The sequence below is a fragment of the Microcaecilia unicolor genome, chromosome 4, assembly GCF_901765095.1.
Source record: "Microcaecilia unicolor chromosome 4, aMicUni1.1, whole genome shotgun sequence".
Taxonomy (NCBI): domain Eukaryota; kingdom Metazoa; phylum Chordata; class Amphibia; order Gymnophiona; family Siphonopidae; genus Microcaecilia; species Microcaecilia unicolor.
Genome location: NC_044034.1, coordinates 5,869,419 through 5,892,056, shown reverse-complemented (window position 1 = coordinate 5,892,056; position 22,638 = coordinate 5,869,419). Strand labels below are relative to the sequence as shown.

Genomic DNA, 22,638 nt, shown 5'->3' with positions numbered 1-22,638 from the left:
TGAAATCCAGACTGTGTTGAGAACCTCTGATATAAAGAATGCTGGAGTCCTCTACCACTTAACCATAATGCAACCTTCTTTGTCTATGTATAATCATCTGTCCTTCACATAACTTCTATTTGGTTCACAGGAGCTGAAAGAGGTCTGATTTTTGGGATAGCCGGACTAAGCAAATTATCATATTTTTACAAATATAATGCACGTGTGTTTTTGTTTTTACAAACCAAATGCACCCCCCTGTGCACTATATGCATGGGTGCGCTATACTGGTGTATTTTTGCTAAGAGGTTCTAATTGCAAACTTAGTACATTTGTATTTGTGGCTTTTTCTTTTTAGGATTTGCAGATTTTGAGCACTAGTAATGCCTGCAAGAAGATAAAAAGAAAAGGCCTTAAAAACAAATGCATTAGAATTGCAATTAGTGCATCTTAAAATTAATTGGTATAGTGTGCATTATATCAGTTTATTATTACATCAACTTGCAGTTTGCATGCATTATTTGTGTACAGTATATACATGGGTGTGTTATATGCATAAAAATACAGTAGATGGCTACAGATATTTCACTGGAACTTGTAAAAGTTTGGAGCACTCAAACCAGCATTCTCCCTTTTTCATAGTGTGGAGAAGATTAAAAAAAAAATGACATAGTTCCTTAGTGTTAATCTGTGTGGTCAGATATAAAGATGTTTATATGCTCTCAGTAGGTTGGTGTTGAAGGGCTTAAGTGTAATGCTTTTTCCTAGTGTACCTTTGCATCACATCTCCATACCTGATGTATTTTTTAAATTGCATATGTACTGTTTGAAGGAAGGAAGAAAGTGGTTAGTCATGGCAGGTATGAGCTGGATTCAGAGTAGTACAGACAGAAGAATGTAGTTTCTTGCCTCTAATTTCCTAGGTCTTCTGCAGCCTCTGCAATGTAACACATCTGCTAACAGCACAGGTACTTGATTTAGTGGTGAGTTGCCAGGATTTCTGTGTTCATAGTTTTAAGCCAGGGTTTGCTGATTTTTCACTTCTGAGGGCTTCCGCCCCTGTTCAGATAAATAAATACAAAATCTGTGCTACTACAACATAATTATTATGTTCAGTATATAAATTAGCTAAACAAATGCCCACCTCTTCAATGCTGCGTTCGGCACCTAACCCTTACCGTTCAGTGAATCCAGACTGCCCCTATCGGACCGACCGTTCACTTGTCTATTAGATTGTAAGCTCTTTGAGCAGGGACTGTCTCTCTTTGTTAAATTGTACAGCGCTGCGTAACCCTAGTAGCGCTCTAGAAATGTTAAGTAGTAGTAGTAGTACTTCTCTTTTTCTTGAGCCTTTTTTTTAGGTTTCACAGAGCTCCTGAAACTCCTGCAGACTCCTAGGGGAGCCCCTGACCCCTGGATTAATTTAAGCCATACAGTGCCTTCATTGAAAGTCTTTACATCCTTGTATTTTTTTTTGTACAAAATTCCAAGTGCACTGTAGCTTTTCACTGATCTATACAACATACTTGATAACTTTCAAGTTAAATTATAGAAATTAAAGTAATAAAATATGAAACAAAATGTTCATTGCATAAGTCTTCACACCCCTGGACTGAATTTATTTATTTATTTATGCATTCTTGTATCCCACTGTTAAACCAACAACAGGTCGGTTCAAAGTGGCTTACAATTTACATTTGATGAGTTACAATTGTTTTTTATTTTACAGTTGGGACATGGAGATAACTTTAGTTTTATCAGATAACACTAGAATTGTTAGAGGTAGGTTTTCAGTTCTTTTTTGAAGATAGTGATTTTCCTTGTGGTTTTTGGTACCGAGTTCTACCATTTGGAAGCCAGGTAGCTAAACCCTGCTGTGTAAATGGTTTTTGTTGTTTTCTGCAGTTGGGTAGATGAAGTAGATACTCCCTGGTTTCCGGGCTAGCATTTCTTGGCCTAGCATATGCTACAAATCACTTAGCATAGAAATAATTAAACCCAGGGTCCTTGGCTGCTGTGTTCTGGAGAGGTCTGTTGTTGTTTTTTTTTTTTTTTTTACACCTTTGTTCCTAGCTGGTGACTTTACTGTGAGCTTTCCAACACCATGGGGGGGGATCATGCTGAAGTCATCGGGTGTGGTCTGACAGTGCCATCTAATCTACCCCAAGGCATGCCCTAAGAAGCATACTCTCTTTAGAGCTCCTTTGGAGCTATGTCCTATCCCCAGTGCAGTGGGTTGGAGCTTTTTGCTATTGGATGTTTCTTTTGTTGAAGAATAAGGGGGAAGGCTCTGTATTGACTGCTGCAGTCAACCAAGGTCTTATGGATAAATTTGTTAAGGTATTGCACAGTGGGTTGGCTGGTATGCGTGTCAATGGAAGCTCACCAGCCGAGTCTGTAGACTGAGTTCCTGATAACACCCTACCTTGCCTCCGCTATGAAGACTTATGCAATTATGACTTAGATTTATTATTCTTAATTACTTTTTAGTGTTTCTGTAATTGTTTTTTTCATGTGCAGATCAGTTGAAACTCCTTTGATGCACTTTGAATTGCATTTTTGGACAGCGAAATGTGAGTGTACATATTTTTCCAGAAAGCTGTGTTGCTTCGAACTCCAGAATGCTACCTGTACTCTGTCACAAAGGGCAATGTTCAAACTGCTTGCATTGCCCTATAGTCTGTTTCTTCTAGTTTTTGAAGTGAAAGGTGTGGGTTTTTGGGTTTTTTTCATTTTGAAGGTTACATAAGGAAAAAGTGCCTGCAGAGACTAGAGGCTTAATTTTTTTGTGGCAGCTGCTTTTTCTGGCTAAAGTAGTGTATAATTTTTGAAAATTCAAAAGTATGAATAGTGTAGCAAGGCCCACCCTAACTTCACCCCTGAGAATACTTTTACTTAATATGAGTAAAATTGTGTTGTGGAACACCATGCAGGCTTTCCCCATGCACAGAGAATGGACAATTTTCAAATAATCTGTTTGCCCATGTAGCTATTCACGTGGCTGCCTTGATGTTAAGTCATAAACTTTTTAAGCAGCTCCCTTTTCAGTCTTCAGAAACCTTCAGCATGCTCATGTCTGCAATGGTCTCACTTTTTTTTTCTCATGTGGAATGGGATCTGATTGGTGCAAGCAGTGTCTGATAATTCTGTACTGTCATAACCTTCTATATACACTGTGTGCAAGATCATCTGTCACTGTTCTGGTAATTGTCACCAGTTGAGAGGAAGCAGCTTCAAAATAATAAAAATGAGTTAGCTGTGAAATTCCTAAATGATGGGGTTCTTTGTGGGTTGATGCCTCTTATTGAACCAATAGAAACAAAGTAGCATATGAGGTCTTAAAAGCTCAGAATGCCATTCAATGGACTATTCTAAGATGATGTATCTTAGCAGGCAGTTTGTCCAGTTTCCTGCAGAATTGATACAGCTGCAAAAAAAAAAAAAAATCAACATTCCTTAATGTGTTTTGCCAGACCAGTCCAGAACTTGAGTTCTGTCTGTCAGCCGTCAGATGGGAGACAGAGAAATAACATAGTTCTGTATGACTTGCCCTCTAAGGGCACCGTGCAGCCTCAGATACTCAATATTTCTCTATCTCCAGTTGCCCTTTGCCAGCATACACATTGTCTTTGATCTTGGACATCTCGGGCACTTTTCAGCAGGAAGTGCTGGCTTCAGACTCACAATATGCTGCAGGCAGCCTGTGCTCATCCAACTACATGAAGTGGCGACGGCAGCTGGCTGCTTGGTTGGGGAGTCTGCTTTCCAGTTCAAGTATGTCAGGGAACTTGGTCTGCATTCAAGGTGTTCTGATCTGACTGTTGACTGGTGCTCAGAATAGTTCAGCTAGCACCTGTCCTTCTTGCATATAGTTAGCAAGAAAGATTTGACAATTTTATGTATATGTCTGCAGTACTGCACAAAACAGGCAAGGTGACCCTCTGGAGCCCAGGAAACAAGCCTCTTGATAAAATGAGTGAAAAGCATCTTTCAGCATTCTCAACGGTGCTAAAAGCTCACCTTTTTTGAGACTGCGTTTAACTCCTATTCACTTGTTCAGTACCAATGGTTATTTTATCATTAACACCTCAAGTAATTCCTGAACCCTTACGCCAAGCCCCCTCCCTGCCTGTCTTCAAGTCTTTGCTTAAAGCCCACCTCTTCAATGCTGCATTCAGCACCTAACCCTTACCGTTCAGTGAATCCAGACTGCCCCAATTTGACTGCCCCTATCGGACTGACCGTTCACTTGTCTATTAGATTGTAAGCTCTTTGAGCAGGGACTGTCTCTCTTTGTTAAATTGTACAGCGCTGCGTAACCCTAGTAGCGCTCTAGAAATGTTAAGTAGTAGTAGTAATTCCTTTATCCCTTATTTGTCCTGTTTGCCTGACTTGATTAGATTGTAATCTCTGTCAAGCAGGGAGTGTCTCTTATATGTTTAGTGTATAGTGCTGCGTTTGTCTAGTAGCGCTATAGAAATGACTAGTAGTAGTAATATTGCCGGACTGTTGAACACCCAGTTGGACTTCCTCTGCGGACACTTTCTTGTGTAGGGAGAGTGGGAATTGTCTTCTGAGACCTTACTCAAATAGCAGGCTGTTGGGATGAACCAGTCTTGGACTTCATGGGAACAAAGATTGGACTACCTTATTACAGTAGTCTGAAGGGAGGCAGGACCCAAGGGTCTAGATGCCTTCATGTAGTCTTGGCCTCAGCACTGCCTGGTATAGGTGTTCATCTCTACCAGTGCTGGGCTGAATGCTTCAAGGATCTTGATTCATCCTGACCCACTGATCCTTGTAGCTGCAACTTGGCACAGGAGAAGGTCTTGGTTTGCAGACATCATTCATATCTACAGAAACTGGTCCTTGAAGGCCTTTTTTTTTGTTAGAAAGTTTCATCAAGGTTCAATACTATTAGAAAATCTAGCTCCATTCTGTTGTACAGCGTGGCTTTTGAATGGTCATGTTTGTGGTGCAAGGGATACCTTGCTGAGGGGATTGCTGTCCTCCTTTAGACTAGTACATGATGGCAGATAAAGACCTGAAAAGTCCAGTCTAACCAACAGTCAAATTCATGATTTAAACAAACAATGAATGTGGTATAAAATATACTTGTTCCTGATCTTTCTTTGTCATTTTTGGGGGACAGACCATAGAAGTCTTCCCAGCATTGGCCTTCCTCACAATAGGAATTGCCACCTTAAAGCACCACTCCTCACATACAGTGGTGGAAATAAGTATTTGATCCCTTGCTGATTTTGTAAGTTTGCCCACTGACAAAGACATGAGCAGCCCATAATTGAAGGGTAGGTTATTGGTAACAGTGAGAGATAGCACATCACAAATTAAATCCGGAAAATCACATTGTGGAAAGTATATGAATTTATTTGCATTCTGCAGAGGGAAATAAGTATTTGATCCCCCACCAACCAGTAAGAGATCTGGCCCCTACAGACCAGGTAGATGCTCCAAATCAACTCGTTACCTGCATGACAGACAGCTGTCGGCAATGGTCACCTGTATGAAAGCCACCTGTCCACAGACTCAGTGAATCAGTCAGACTCTAACCTCTACAAAATGGCCAAGAGCAAGGAGCTGTCTAAGGATGTCAGGGACAAGATCATACACCTGCACAAGGCTGGAATGGGCTACAAAACCATCAGTAAGACGCTGGGCGAGAAGGAGACAACTGTTGGTGCCATAGTAAGAAAATGGAAGAAGTACAAAATGACTGTCAATCGACAAAGATCTGGGGCTCCACGCAAAATCTCACCTCGTGGGGTATCCTTGATCATGAGGAAGGTTAGAAATCAGCCTACAAGGGGGGAACTTGTCAATGATCTCAAGGCAGCTGAGACCACTGTCACCACGAAAACCATTGGTAACACATTACGACATAACGGATTGCAATCCTGCAGTGCCCGCAAGGTCCCCCTGCTCCGGAAGGCACATGTGACGGCCCGTCTGAAGTTTGCCAGTGAACACCTGGATGATGCCGAGAGTGATTGGGAGAAGGTGCTGTGGTCAGATGAGACAAAAATTGAGCTCTTTGGCATGAACTCAACTCGCCGTGTTTGGAGGAAGAGAAATGCTGCCTATGACCCAAAGAACACCGTCCCCACTGTCAAGCATGGAGGTGGAAATGTTATGTTTTGGGGGTGTTTCTCTGCTAAGGGCACAGGACTACTTCACCGCATCAATGGGAGAATGGATGGGGCCATGTACCGTACAATTCTGAGTGACAACCTCCTTCCCTCCGCCAGGGCCTTAAAAATGGGTCGTGGCTGGGTCTTCCAGCACGACAATGACCCAAAACATACAGCCAAGGCAACAAAGGAGTGGCTCAGGAAGAAGCACATTAGGGTCATGGAGTGGCCTAGCCAGTCACCAGACCTTAATCCCATTGAAAACTTATGGAGGGAGCTGAAGCTGCGAGTTGCCAAGCGACAGCCCAGAACTCTTAATGATTTAGAGATGATCTGCAAAGAGGAGTGGACCAAAATTCCTCCTGACATGTGTGCAAACCTCATCATCAACTACAGAAGACGTCTGACCGCTGTGCTTGCCAACAAGGGTTTTGCCACCAAGTATTAGGTCTTGTTTGCCAGAGGGATCAAATACTTATTTCCCTCTGCAGAATGCAAATAAATTCATATACTTTCCACAATGTGATTTTCCGGATTTAATTTGTGATGTGCTATCTCTCACTGTTACCAATAACCTACCCTTCAATTATGGGCTGCTCATGTCTTTGTCAGTGGGCAAACTTACAAAATCAGCAAGGGATCAAATACTTATTTCCACCACTGTAAATCAGGTCATTTGTTTTGATACCGGCCTCTTTAGAGATGCTCTTGTTTATCCAATGCCTTTTTTTGAATTGTGTAACTGTTTTTGCCTCCACCAGGAGGGCATTCCAGACATTGACCATTCTCTCTGTGAAAAAGTATTTCTTTTTTTTTTGTTACACCTGTCTACCACCCTGCAACCTTAGTTCACGTCATGTAGTTTTACCACATCCTCATCTTTGGAAAAAAAATTATAGTACATAAGTATTGGCATACTGGGAAAGACCAAAGGTCCATCGAGCCCAGCATCCTGTTTCCAACAGTAGCCAATCCAGGTCACAAATACCCGACAAGATCCCAAAAATGTACAAAACATTTTATACTGCTTATCCCAGAAATATTGGATTTTCCCCAAGTCCATTTAATAACGGTCTATGGACTTTTCCTTTAGGAAGCCGTCCAAACATTTTTTAAACTCCGCTAAGCTAACCTCTGTTACCACATTCTCTGGCAATGAATTCCAGAGTTTAATTGGCTTTTATATTAATACCTTTCAAATATTAAAGCTTCTGTATCATACCTCCCCCTATCTCTCCTTTCCTCTTAAGGTATTCATATTCAGGTTTTCAAGTTTCTTCTCATAAGTCATTTGGCACAAACTCCATAACAGTGTTTTGTCGCTTTCCTCTGAACTGCTTCAAGTGTTTATGTCCTTAGCAAGATATGACTTCCAAAACTGAGCACAATACTCCAGGTGGGGCCTCACCAATGTCTCGTTCAGGGGCATCAGCATCACTTCTGGTTATGCCTCTCTGTGCAACCTAGTATCCTTCTGGCTAGGCCACCAACTTGTCACATAGGGCAGAAAAAGACCTGCACGGTCCATCCAGTCTGCCCAACAAGATAACTCATATTTGCTGCTTTTTGTGTATACCCTACTTTGATTTGTACCAGTGCTCTTCAGGGCACAGACCGTATAAGTCTGCCCAGCACGATCCCCGCCTCCCAACCACCAGCCCCTCCTCCCAACCACCGGCTCTGGCACAGACCGTATAAGTCTGCCCAGCACTATCCTCACCTCCCAACCACCAGCCCCGCCTCTCGATCTTGACTAAGATTCTGTAGCAAATTGTGGTGGTATCTGCAAAAAGGTAGACCACCTAATCCGTCAGCAACGGTGCACAGAAATATACTGAATAGAATTGGCCCCAGTACTGATCCTTGAGGCACTCCACTAGCTTTTCTTTCCTCCTTGTGAAATCCAGTTAGTACCACCTCTGATGGCAGTTTGGGTCCTAACTTCAGCCTGTTGAGTTTATTCGTAAGTTTCTAAGGAACCATGTCAAAGGCTTTGCTGAAATCAAAGTAGACTACATCTAGTGCCTGTCTTTGATCCAATTTCCTGATAACCCAGTCAAAGAAATCAGATTTGTTTGGGTCAGATTTTCTTTGATAAAACCAGGTTGCCTTGGATCTTGCTACTCATTAGATGCCATGAAATTCACTATCCTTACCTTCAGCAGTGCCTCCATTACTTTTCTAATCACTGAAATGAAGCTTAGCATCCTGTAGATTCCCTCATCTCTGTCATCATTTTTGTGGAGAGGGTCTATATCCGCTCTTCTCCAATCCTGTGGAAACTCTCGTCTCCAGAGATTTATTAAATCTTTAAGTTGGCTTACCAGACTGAGCTCCCTCAATATCCTGTGTGGGATCCCATCTGGTTCCATGTTTTTGTCCACTTTGTTGTTCAAGTTATTCATGAACACTTTCTTCCGTGAATAGTGCAAGATCTACTTCATTCTCTTTGTACCTTTTGTCAACGACCATGGTCGTCCTCCAGGGTTTTCTTTGAATACAGAAACATTTCTGCTTTTTCCTTATCACTATCCACATAGTGGTTCTCAGCATCTTTCAGTCTTACAGTTCCATTTCTAGCCTTCCTCCTTTAACTAATATACCAGAAAAAAGCCTTGTCACCTCTCCTTACATTTCTAGCCATTTGGTCTTCTGCTTGGGCCTTCACCAGCCATATCTCTTTGCTTCATTCAGTTTTATCTGGTATTCTTTTCTCTGTTCCTCTTCTCGAGTTCTTCTGTATTTCTTTTTTACTTTTATTTTTTTTAGCTACTTGTTTGGAGAACCATATCTGTTTCTGTTTCTTCTTGCTTATATTTACTTTCCTTACATAAAGATTTGTTTCTATTTTTATATCTCCCTTTCAGCATGGACCACTGTCCATTTATGTCCTCTCACTCCATCAGCTCTTTGTTTAGGTACTCCCCCTGATTGACTAAAGTCAGCATGTTTAAAATCTAGGACTTTGGGTTTTGTGTAGCTGCACTCTGCTTTATCTCTTACATCAAACCACACTGTCTTGTGATCGCTACTGCCTAGGTAAGCATCCACTGAGGTATTAGACATACTTCTCCATTTCTGATGACCAGATCCAGCGTTGCCCCTTCCCTCGTGGATTCTGTCACAATCTCTTTGAGCAGAGCACTTTGAAAGTCATCCACAGTCTCTCTACTTTCCAATTCTGCAGTTGGGACTTTCCAGTCCATATCTGGTAGGTTGAAATTTTCCATCAACAGCACCTCCCTTATCATTCCCATCTTTGGATATCTATGACAAGATCTTTATCAAGTTTCTCTGTTAGAGATCTGTACACTCATGGTAGAGGTCCATTTTCTCTTTTTAGGACTATCCATATCACTTCTTCCTTTCCCCAGGACTTCTGCATTTTGGTCACTTTAATATTGTTTCTTGCATACAGAGATGATGATCCACATTTTCGACCATCTCTGTTCCTAAATAGATTTAAAGTCTTGTATGGTTATGTCCCATTCATGGGAGCCATTGAACCATGTCTCTGTGATAGCAACAATATCAAAGCCTTCCTCTAACGTAAGGGTTTGCAGATCATGAACCTTGTTACATAGACTATGGGTGTGCGTGGTCATTGCATTCCTGCTACATTTTATTACCGGTTTCATCTGCGGACTAAGCAGATTTAAACAGCAGTCTTAGCAATTCACTTTCCTCACTTCGCTCTCATATTTTGTTTTTGCTGGAGGTAACTACCTGAATCCTGCATCCGTATGCCACCCTCACTTTAGCTACTAAACATAAGAGTAGCCATATATTGGGTCAGTGCAATGGTCCATCTAGCCCAGTATCCTGTTTTCCAAACAGTGGCCAAGCCAGGTCACAAGTACCTGACAGAATCCCAGTTAGTAGCAACATTCCATGCTACCAATCCCGAGGCAAGCAGTTGCTTCCCCGTGTCTCTCAATAGCAGACTATGGACTTTTCCTTCAGGAATATGCCCAAACGTTCTACTTCCTGTTCCAATATTGGGAATGTTTCTCCACTCATCTTAAGGTTAGCCTTAAGAGAGACCTTTTAAATTTGGGAGTTCTGTCCTTTAACTTTTCAGTAGCTGGCTTAAAAAAAAAAAAAAAAAATTCAAACAGTCCAAAATACAGCAACATGCTTGATTTATATTTATTTATTTTAAGCTTATTAAAGCGATAGTTTCACCATTGTTGGTGGACCTCCACTGGTTGCTGGTGGAAATGTGTTCATTTTAAAATGTGTACTGTTTTTTAAGATTCTTCAAGGGACTGCTCCAGCTTGTTTGTCAAATTGGGTTCAGATGACCAATAGGAGCAGAGGGTCTTTGCGATAATTTTCCGTTGCATTAACCCAGTCTGAGGGGTTTAAAGTATAAGACTATTTTTCGACACGCCTTTTCTGTCAAGTACCTGCTATTTGGAATTCTGTTCCTCTTTATGTAAGAAGAATTCAAAACTATATTACTTTAGAAAATCTTTCCTTTTTAAAACTTTTGTAGGGTATCTGAGGCTTGTTTTAAATCAGAACTGGTAAAGGGTATTAGTTTTTATTTTAAACTTGTATTGTCAGTTCGCAGGGCCTGCTTGTTCCTCTTTTCTTTTGAGCTGCACTGAACTCTGTGTAGTTGAAGTATATAAGAACGTTGTGTAATGTAATGTGTGACAGTTTTAATCTAACGCTTCCACTCTCCTCCTGTTCCTAACGTTTAGTTGTTTACTTTGAGGAAAGGCTAAAGAGGCTTGGGCTGTTAAGCTTGGAGAAGATACAGTTGAGGGGAGATATGGTAGAGGTCTACAAAACCTTGACTTGCTGTCTTACTCAAGGACTAGGGGACACATAATGAAGCTACGCTACGTAGTACATTTAAGACAAATTGCAGAAAATAATTTTTCACTCAATGTGTAATTAAACTGTGGAATTCATTGTCAGAGTGCACTAAAAGCAGATAGCGTTGCAGGGTTTAAAAAAGGGTTGGCTAAGTTCTTAAATGAAAAGATTGTCATAATGAGTTTATCTAGTTGGGCAGACTGGATGGACCGTGCAGGTCTTTATCTGCCGTCATTTGCTATGTTATATATTACTATCATTAAAGTAGACTTGGGAAAATCCACTGCTTATTCCTTGGATAAAATCTGTTTTACTGTTTAGGGATCTTGCCAGGCTGTACTTGTGACCTGGATTGACCACTGTTGGGAACAGGATACTGGACTAGTCTGCCTCAGTGTATGGTGATGCTTATATATACTTAAGATTTCCCTCACACTTTTTTTTGTAAATCAAGATTTGAGTACATAACCTGACCTTTGGAGCAATACAAGAAAGCCAAATCAGCCCCTAAATCTGTATGTCCTGGGGACAAGAAATAAGGTTTTTCAGCTTGCACTCTGCGCTCAGGGTCCTTCCTCCATGGAGGTTTTGAAACTGCTTTTCATAAGGGTGTTTATATTTATAGATCTAGTGCCAAATGAGGGATCTGACTTATACAGATGAGGTATACACGGTTGTTCCTGTATGTTTTAAAGGCATTATTCTTGCCTTTGTAGCAGTTTTAGTAGCAGTGATTTTGAGGCCCCACTTACTATTTTAGGACTGCTTTGCTATAATTCCTCAGATTTTGGACTGGTCTGAGGATGTTATGGAGAAGAAATTAGATCTTAGCTGCTAATGTTCTTTTCTTTAGTCCCACCAGACCAGTCCAGAGATACTTCCCTAGTTCAATTTTTTTTCCTTTGGGTTTTCATTTTTTCTTTAACAGGTTAACCTTTCCAAATGTCTTCAGAACAGTCTATCCGTATGAGTACATTCGGTATAACATCTCAAATGGAAAGACTTAACTCATAGCCCATTGTTTTGTCTGTTGAAATACTGAGTATCTGAAGGTGCAGTGAACCCTTAAAGGGCCAGTCACGCAGAACTATTTTATTTCTCTGTTTTTATCCACTAGTCATCAGACACAGCTTGCAGGTTCTGGACTGGTCTGTTGGAACTAAAGGGAAGAAAATAGCAGGTAAGATCTAATTTTTCCCTAATTGAGACCAGATCTTGCTCCCTGCCGTGTGTATTTATAGTCATGCTGTCAAGTGCATGGCACATAGGGCTATATGGTTTCCTATAACAGTTTAGGTGTTCCTGCATTAAAATATATGGCGTTATTGAGAGTGCTGCAAACTTCTAGCCACCAATATGTAGGGCTTAAAAGGCTTTTCAGGCTCCAGCTGGTTTCATGCCATTTCTCATTCAGATAATGAAAGCATCGCTTTTTGCTGATGAAGAGGATGGGGATGTTACTATACACCAGCACTTCAGTCATTTCACGGGCAGTTCTCCCAGGTTCCTGCCCCCTACGTTGCAGATACAGAAATCCCGGTCAGCAGGTAAACAAACTCTTTTGGGAAAGATGCTTATCTGTCCTTGACTGAGACTTCAATATAATTTTGGTGGTTTAAGGGAGACATGATAGACACTTTTAAATATCTATAAGGTATAAAATGCACAGGAGATGTGAGCCTCTTTCAACTGAAGTGAAGCTTTGAAAAGAGGGGTTATAAGATGAGGGTGAAAGGGGATAGACTTGGGAGTAAATCTTATTTACAGGTAGGATGCATGGAATGGCCTTCCGGTGGAGGTAGTAGAGGTGAGAACTGTATCTGAAAGCAGGGAAAAGCACAGAGGGACTCGGGAGGTGGAGGGGGGGGGGAGGAAGAATGGATAGTAGAGTTTAGTAATTGGTGTGGCTGGGCAGACTGGATGTGTTTATAATCTTTATCTGCCATCATTTTCTATGTTTTCTGTATAAATAGGAGTTTAGCTCATTTACTATGGTGTAGCGCTATAGAAATGATAAGTAGTAGTAATATTGGAAACAAAGACCTAATGTTTCGTTTGTCATCTTATGGACTTGCTGGGGTTTCATACTTCAGTGACCCAGTGCTGTACCAACTCAGGAACTGAAACAGTCTTCTGAACAGAAGAAATTCATGCATAGACAGTATCAAACCAGCAATATTGTGTATTTTTTAAAAATTGTTCCTTGGGGATTTCTGCACCAAGATTATTTGAAGTTCTGTATAAAAATATAGGAAACCCTGTGCGCAGTATTTCAAATTCTGCAAATTTCTGTATGCTTTATTTGTAACTGTTACGCTGCATTCCCACATCAGAAGGCTTTGCTCCTTCCCTCTACTTTTCTTCCTCAGGCTTGACTCTCCCCAGCTCTCTCTATTCCATAAATGAGCTTGAACTCCTTGTGCACTTGATCTCTGGGTAATTCATCTGTCCCCCCCCCCCCCCCCCCCGAAAAAAAGCTTGCTTTCCCATTGATGCTCCTTGTGATCTGGGGAACGTAGCCTAGTGGAGATTGAGTGGCAACACAAGTAATTGGGAAGCAAAATCAGTGCTGGACAGACTTCTGTGGTCTACGCCCTGATTGTGGCTCAATAGGCTGGAGTGTAAATTTTAAGGGGCTTCAATGTTAACTTCAGAAATTTTAGTACAAGAACAGTGCTGGGCAGACTTCTAAGGTCTGTGCCCTGAGAATGACAACGACAAATCAAACTCTGGTATAAAGTATCACATACCATGTAAAATGAATTTATCTTAAGTAATAGGGTGGACATACCGGAGGGTGTGGATGGCATGAGGAAGGATCTAGCATAAGGAGAAGGATGATCACAGGATAAAAGAGGTGTTGGTGCCCTTGTATAAGTCTCTGGTGAGGCCCCATTTTGGAGTACTGCGTGCAGTTCTGGAGACTGCACCTTCGGAAGGGTATATAAACAGGATGGAGTCTGTCCAGAGTGCGGTTACCAAATTGGTAAACGATCTCTGTCATAAAACATATGAGGATGGGCTCATGGACCTCAATATGTATACGCTGGAAGAGAGGCAGGAGAGATGATATGATAGAGACGTTTAATACCTCAGTGGCGTTAATGCACAGGAGGTGAGCCTTTTCCAAATGAAGAAAAACTCTGGAATGAGAGGGCATAGAATGAAGTTAAGAGGAACTATGCTTAAGAAGAATCTAAGAAAATACTATTTCATGGAAAAGGTAGTGGATGGGTGGAATGGCCTTCCTGTGGAGGTTGTGGAGACGAGGACTTTGTCGGAGTTTAAGGAAGTGGGGGACAGAGGTGGGATCCCTTAGGAAAAGGGAGGAGCCTAGTGGTTATTGAGGAAGGGCAGACTGGATGGACCATTTGACTCTTATCTGCCTTCATGATTCTGTTTCTACGTAAAGTGTATTGCTGCAGAGATCAGTCCTTGGTCCGTTTTTTAAAACCTTTTTTGTAAGCAATGTTGTAGAAGGGTTGTCATGTAAGGTTTGCCTCTTTGCAGCTGTTCCCAGGCTGCACTTTCTCAGTAGCACATTTTATGTTTAGTGGTGTTGGGTTTTGGTTGGTCTGGCCGTTGCAACATCCTACTGTCTATTTTCAGTTAGCCTGTTCTGCTTCTCCTTGGAGAAGGCAAAGTTACCTTTAACAGGTGTTCTCTGAGGACAGCAGGACACAGATTACCACATCCCTCCCACCTCCACTTGGAGTTGAATTCTCTATGCTTTTTATCCAATTGTGGGTCCCACATGAGTTGGGCTGTAAGGAATTTAGGTGCACATGTGTGATTGGGCCTGCCACATGCTTCTGGAACAAATAGAACACTGGGCAGCATCTATGCCAGGACTCTGTTGATGACATCACCCAACTGTTGAAATCTGTGTCTTGCTGTCCTCTGAGAACACCTTCTACAGGTGAGTAACTTTATAGGATACTAGTGTAAACCAGCATTCCATTATGCAGCATCCTACTATTCCAGAACCTATGGGATAGTTGTGTCCAACCGACAGAGAACTGAAAACTGTGTTGAGATATTTCTTGGCATTCATTCCTGCTCCTCAGTATTTTCTATCTCCAGTAGATGGATGGACACACTTCTCAGCTTCTAGTTCTGAGAGATTTGCTCCTGGTCCAGTGGGTCAACTGGTCCCCAGTTGAGCTTTGCAGGGGACTTGAATCTGCCTAGTCATATCTGGAGGTCTTCATATCCTTGTCTGTGGTGCCCAACAAATTTATTTCTTCTCTTCTTTCACCTCTCCCCTGTTTCCTGTGGAGGTCTTTTCTAGCACAAGTTAAAAAAAAAAAAAAAAAAAAAGGAAAGGAAAGAGATTGCTGGAGAGTGTGGGACAGAGTATTAGTCCTGTGCTTTTCTCATCTGGGGTAAGACTTGTGGAGACTGTGAGCTTGGGGGAGTAGCTGGCAGTGGTAAATCCAACTAAAGTTTTACTCTGAACTAGAGAGTTGCACGGGGACAGAAATCCAACCCATCCCTGCCCGTCCCTGCTGGAATCTTACCCGTCCCCACCCATCCCCACTGGAATCTTACCCATCCCCACCCATCCCCGCAAAAATTTAAACCATCCCAACCCGTCCCCACCCGTCCCCGCAAGAATTTAACCCATCCCCACCCATCCCCGTAAGAATTTAACCCATCCCCGTAAGAATTTAATAGTACATAAAAGAAAGTTCCAGTCAGCTCCCTCAGTCTCTTTCTGGATTTGAGCCACAGCACTGTAGGCAAGGAAGGAATGGAAGTTGGAACTTGGAACACTCTGGTGCGCACATGTAAGATTTGTCTCTGATTCACTGGCAGTGTGTGCTGAGAGGCCGCCACATGCACGCGCCAGTAGGTCAGGTGACATCTGATTCTCGTGCCTGTGTCAGAGCTGAGGTCTGTGCACCAGCCTGGGAGCAAAGAGGATTAATAGTAACATAGTAAGTGACAGCAAATAGACCTGAACGGTCCATCCACTCTGCCCAATAGTCACACTCATGATCAATTCATCATTAAATCAACGAGTGTGATATTATATACTTGATTATGGTCTTTCTTTCGTGTTTCTGGAACAAAGACCACAGGAGTCTATCTGGCCTCATCCTTATGTTCCAACTGCTGGAGTTGCCATCGAAGCCCACTCCAGCCTATTCATGTTCTCATTTGTGGGACACAGACCGTAAAAGTCTGTCCAGCACTGTCCTCATATTCCAGCCACTGAAGTTGCTGTCTAAGCCCTTTCCAGCCCATCCTACACCAGATTGCCATGTATGAGACACAGACCATAGAAGTCTGCCAGGTATCAGCTCTAGTTCATCACAGCCAGAGTCGCCATCTAAGTGTCACTTGACATATCCACACACATGCAGCCATTTAAGGTTAGCTTTTATATAACTTCCATTTTCTAATTAGAGATCCTCTGTGTTCATCCCACGCCTTTTTGAATTCCGTCATCATTTGTGACTCTACCACCTCCTTAATGGAAGACTTTCCACATTTATGCTGTTAAAGCAAGGAAGAAGAGGAGGAGGAGACAGCACTCAAATAAATTGGTATTCGGTAGATGAGAGGCTGGTGCAGGTGCAGCTTACACTTCCACGGGAAGCCCACAGAACTGGTTCCATCCCCGCGGGAAACCCGCAGGAACTGCCTCCGTCCCCGCGGGAACCCCGCAGAACTGCTTCCATCCCCGCAGGAACTGCCTCCATCCCCGCGGGAATCCTGCGGGATTCCCGCGGGGACGGAAGCCGTGCAGCTCTCTACTCTGAACCCCTTGGAGGGCTGCAGCTTCTTCTTGGTGCAGGGCAGGGATCCTGACCCACTGCTTGGGATATGCTGTGCTGGTGACAGTTGGGTGAATGACTCCTGCAGATGCAGTTAAGCAGTGTTCCTGCTATGGGACCTGCCAGTTGGTGTTGGGGCGTTGCAGTGCATGCAGGTTGGGAGTCCTGCGGAACACGGAGGAAATGACAGCATCACATCTTCAGATTTGGCATATCATTCAAATATGCTGAGGTTTTGGAGCTGACTGGCAGGAGCAGCCTCTGGCTGATCACCTGTGGAGCACAGCCGCCATTTTACAGCCTCAGGGTCCGACAGAGCATTCAGCTGCATTAGGATCTTTGTTTTCCCCAGAGTTTATATTACTCTTACACCAGGCCTATTTGCTGAAGCAGAGACAGAGTTGCTGCAAGTTTCTTCAGTTTGTCACCCTGCTGCCCCTCTGGCTCTTAAGAGATCTTGTTTAGATTAGACCTCCTAGGAGTGGTCAGATGAAGCGCTCTGCTTCTCCCTCATCTGATGTGATCTTGGTCTTTTCAGAGGAGCCATCATTGAAGTAGCCATTAGAGGAGGGGGAGCTCCCTCTGGAGAAGGGGGATGATCCAGAAGTACTGAGGTTGTTTCATAGAAGATCTCAGTACTCTTATTTTTGAGACTCTGGAGGTGCTTTCCATTGATGAGCCTTCTGCTTTGGTATCAGGCATTCCATCTTCGTCGATCATGAAGGGGGGCTTAGAGGCCCTTTTAAAGCCTTTCTGATGCATCCAGACATTCAGGACCTGATTACAGTAGAATGGGTCTCACTAGACACGAGGCTGAGATTGGGAAGAGCCATGGTTTGCCCTCTACCTGTTGGTTCCAGAGGAGAAAGCTAAATTGCAGCTTCTAGGGTGTGCTCCCTGGTTAAAGTGGTGACTGAGAGGACCACCTTGCTGGTGGAAGGGGCATTGCCCTAAAAGACCTATAGAATAGGAAGCTAGAAGGCAGCCTTTTGGCCTCTTTGGGCCTTCAAACAACAGTATTGTACTGTTTTGGGATCTTGCCAGGTAATTGTGACCTGGATTGGCCACTGTTGGAAACGGGATGCTGAGCTTGATGGACCCTTGGTCTTTTCCCAGTATGGCGGTACTTATGTACTTATAACAGGCATGATCGCGTCTTTTGATTTCGCCGAAGCCATTTTTTCTTCCATGTCATCGAAGACACCCAGCGGCTTCAAAAGTTGTACTCGGTGCAACTGTACTATCTCAGGTACCGATACCCACGCTTGGTGTATCCAGTGCCTTGGGCCCAACCACAGCCCAGCCGCTTGTAGTCTGTCTTCGCATGAAGAAACGGACCCAAGCGTCTCGAGAAGCCCATCGAGAAAAGCTTTTTGGGGCTCAGTCCGGTCCATCGACATCGGTACCGAGGTCGGTGTCATCGACATCAGGGGACGCATCGACGTCGGGAGCTAAGGTAATGGCTGTGGAACGACCAACTCGTGCTGGGAGCAGTGAGGCATCGAGTGGGTCTCCACCTGTCTCAAGGCCTCCTGTTATGCAGGCCCCCCGAGGAGACGACAGGATTCCACGTCTTCCTCATCGGTACCAAGGAGTCTCGATGACGGGCGTCAAGCGAAGGCAAAGAAGCACCGTCATTGTTTTCCTTTGACACACGGTGCCGGGAGCTCCGGGGCGTTGAGGGATTTGGCACCCAAGAAGCGTCGACGCCAAGAGGATTGCTCTCCCTCTATACAGAAGGTGCCAATGCGTCGGTCTAGCAGCCCGGTACCTGCACCAAACCATTTTAGCAAGCAGTTAAAAGCTGCTAGGCATGCTACTGCCATTTATGGCAGTATTCTATAATTTTAAATGACCTGTTATAGAATGAGGGGGATGGTGGAACTGCCAGAATTTCCCCAAGTGTCCTGCATGGCCCCATTGCTTTATCTGCTACCTCACCTTTTTCCCCTTTGCCTTTCAATTTTCTGTGGTTGTACTCCCAGCCTTTCCTCAGTTGGCTCCTAACAGAAATATTGAGCAATTCTATTTATTGCTCATTAGCTGCTACATATTTCTCCCTTTCGGCTCAGGGTCCGACAGTCCCACTTTCTGTTACATGCCTTTTCCCCTTGGTTTTCCATGTGAGCTATTTTTTTCTTCCATTTGAATCTTCACCCTCCTTACTAATTTCCTACCTTGTCTTAACCTTTTCAAGATATTGTCTGACTTCTCTTTTCTTAGATCTCATATGGAGAAATGCTGCTTCTATCCAGTGCTCTACTTCCCCCTAGTTGTTTTTCATTCAGCTAAAGACTCTTTAAGATATTCTGTCAGCTTTTGAGGGGTAAAAGGTGATTTTTTTTTTTTTTTTGGTGTGTTTTTATTGTAACTCACCCAGGTGATAAGCGGGCTATAAATGCAAAATAAATCATGTTTTCTGAGGATTAGGACCCTCACCTTTTGAAAGAACTATCACCTCTTATGCTCTGATACTGACCTGCACCATCTGGAGACCAGTAGTGAGATTTTTCTGGTACCTATACAAATCTGCTTGCTTTGGTCCCCTACCATGAAAAGGGGAGATGCTTTTGTGATATTTGGAATTTCTTTCGTGTATGCATCATTGTGTACCTTAAAAGCAATAAAAGCTTATTAGTTAAAATGGGATTTTTAAAAACATAGTAGCATTAATATTTACTTTAGGAAAAAAAGTGAGGTATGGTTTTACTGTAGGGGACACATGGACAGAAGGAGTGCTGGAATTATCTTTCAGTGTAAAGGAGAGCCTCGCGTTGATATTGTCATGTCTCCCTCTCTTCCAGTTGGAGGATTGCTTCAGTCAAGGCTTTTGAATGGAACTCTCTTCCCAGGTTCTCAACCGTCTCCCCACAGTCCTAATCTGCTCTCTTCCACCCCTTCCTGGACTGCTTCTGCAGTGCTTCTGCCCAGCTTAGTTCCTGAGCTCCCACTCAAGACTGTGGGCACCTGCAGGCTGCAGGAACTTGTGCCATTGCAGAAGTCCGTGTCCTTTGGCCATGGCAAGCTGCTGATGGATATGGCGCTCTTCATGGGGCGTTCCTTTAGAGTTGGGTGGGGACCCAACTGGACACTCGCACACAATGGAGATCAGCTGAGCGGATCAATGCAAAAAGGAGTTCAAGGGTCAGAATTGATGGATTATGGTTTCTTGCCAAAACCAGCTATTACTAAATCGTAAGTATTGGAGACAATTTTATCACCATTTTGTCAATATACTAAAATGTGTTCCTCTTGCATTGACTCACTGGGTACTTTGTACTCTTTCCAAGCAACATATTCCAAATGAAGGCAGTGCAACCTGTGTATTTGATCTTTTTCTGTAAAATGCTGTAGAGAATGTGGTGCTTTGCACAGGAAGGGAAAGTGGCATTTTGCAAAATGGAGAGTATAGTACTTGTAGATGCGAGGCTGCGTATGTCTCTGAACTTTGTGAGTGAACATAATTTAGAATTTGGATCATCAGCTGTACAGACTGAAGCCTCTAGAGCCACCTTTTAAATTGCTGCTTGGTGTCTTGTTTGCATATAGTGATTTGTATTTTAGTTTGTTGCTTGCCTTTCCAGATCTGTTATGCTCACAGTCAGTAGGTATTTATTCATTCCAGGGTGGTTACAGTGTAAGGGCCTTGTTTCTACTATTTGTTAATATAAACTTTGTGTTTTTGAGATTTATTAGTCACCTTTATGAAGATTCACCCAAGGCCATGTACAGCATGACAATAGTAAAATGACCAGGTGGAGCATAAATACAACAGTGATGGCGAACGCCTGTACGGTACAATGTAAGCCACATTGAGCCTGCAAACAGGTGGGAAAATGTGGGATACAAATGTAACAAATAAATAAATGAAGTAAACTTGGAGATGGCAAATTTAATCCAAAAAAATAGGACTAATGTGGTATGATATCAGACAAATACACATTCAACAGCACTGTATAACAATCATAACAGACAGAATAAAAAAAAAAAGGCAAAGATCTGCCACAGAAATGGCAAATCAAAAGAAAAAAAGCAGATCAAAAAAGACAAAAAAATAGAACAGGAGGGTAACAGAAGAAGTGGTTTATTACAAGTTACCCGACGTGGCCACGTTTCGCCCTCAGGCTGCGTCAGCTGCCAGTCAACATAGCATTGTGAAGTTTGCTGAGTAAGCTTGGGAAGCACTTATGTAAGGTGGTTGTAGGACTACTTTTAGGGGTTCACTTTGCTTTTTACCCCTATTAGTTTTTTTACCCCTGACGCAGCCTGAGGGCGAAACGTGGCCACGTTGGGTAACTTGTAATAAACCACTTCTTCTGTTACCCTTCTGTTCTATTTTTTTGTCTTTTTTGATCTGCTTTTTTTCTTTTGATTTGAATTAACAATCATAACAATCATAACAGAAATAATAAATGTCTGCAGATCACAAATACCAGAATAGGCTGATGGAAGAACGTTCATGTAAAATAGATATGATACCGATCAGGGGCGTAGCCAGCCTTCCGTGGGAGAGGGGGCCAGAGCCCGGGGGGAGGGGGCACATTTTAGCCCTCACCCCAGCGCCGCCCCTCCATCGCCGACATTGCCGCCCCCCCCTCCCGCCGCGAACCCGCCGCCGCCACAGCCTACCTTTACTTTTGCTGGCGATGGATCCCACTCCCCGCCAGCCGACGTCTTCTTCTCAGTCGCTTCCTGCTCTTCAATTTGTTTGCTGACGGCACGTTGTAAGTGCAGGACGTCAGACTCAGAGAACAGAACTGTTCTCTGAGTCTGACGTCCTGCACAGCAAACAAATTGAAGAGCAGGAAGGACTGAGAAGACGTCGGCTGGCGGGGAGTGGGATCCCCCGCCAGCAAAAGTAAAGGTAGGCGGGGGCGGGTTCGCTGGGAGGGGGGTCCTGGGGTGAATCTGCGGGGGCCCCGGCCCCCTCAGGCCCCACGTAGCTACGCCACTGATACCGATGTAACACTTAATAGGTCCACAGAACATTCAGATAACAGATCTGCTAATACTGTTTGTACAATACAGTGAACTCTCTTACTAGGTAGCCAGGGGGGGCATGTGTGGTTGAGATGCATCGGTTGGTCAAGACAGGTAGTACAAAGTCATCGAGACAAATAGGTGGGTGTCTAAACTGAAGGCAAATTATACGTGCAGTTAAATAAGATATGAGGAACTAGTCTGTTGCAGGGTGTGCAGCAAGCTATTACAGGTGCGGAGTGAATGGGTAGTTAGTAGCCAGTTACCTATTTATTAACCTATTGATTTCTGCATTTGTACCCCACGTTTTCCAAACTAGTGGTAAACAGTGTGGCTTTCAATTATCTTCGGTTGATAAGTATCAAGTTGTGAGTCATAGCAAGCCTGGTTCAAATTATGTCAGTGATCGTGTGATGATGTGTGATGGCTGGGATCTCCTTGGCTATGTGATTTCGCCCGAAATAAATTTCCTGAACAGATGAGCTTTCAGTTGTTTTCAGAATGTTAGGTACTACTACTACTACTTGACATTTCTAAAGTGCTGCTAGGGTTACACAGCGCTGTACAATTTAACATAGAAAGACAATCCCTGCTCAAAGAGCTTACAATCTAGCTGTTCATTCCTTTTAAGTCTTTCGGTAGAGAGTTCCAGGTTTTGGTGCATACGTACGTGAAACCGGTTGAGAGTGTAAATTTGTATCTTAGGCCTTGGTACTTGGGGTAGTGAAGAGTTAGATAGGATCTTGCATTCTTGTTTGTGTTGCATGATGGTTGCTCTATCATGCCAGCCATGTATTCTGGTTCAAGGCCGAAGATTATTCTGTGGACCAGTGTGCATATCTTGAAGGATATATTTGCTTTGATGGGTAACCAGTGTAATTTTTGGAGTAATGGACTCATACTTTTGAATCGTTTTTTTC

At 43.1% G+C, this 22,638-nt stretch overlaps 1 protein-coding gene across 2 annotated transcripts in view; it reads left to right on the top strand.

Annotated features, from left to right (window-relative positions):
- Positions 1-22,638, top strand: part of NUP98 (nucleoporin 98) — a 215,734-nt gene that overhangs the window by 156,377 nt on the left and 36,719 nt on the right. For both annotated transcript variants that reach the window (XM_030199826.1, XM_030199825.1), the window contains exons 22-23: positions 12,370-12,502; positions 19,543-19,933. In XM_030199826.1, coding sequence (XP_030055686.1) covers positions 12,370-12,502; positions 19,543-19,933 — 524 coding nt within the window. The remainder of the gene's footprint in view (positions 1-12,369; positions 12,503-19,542; positions 19,934-22,638) is intronic.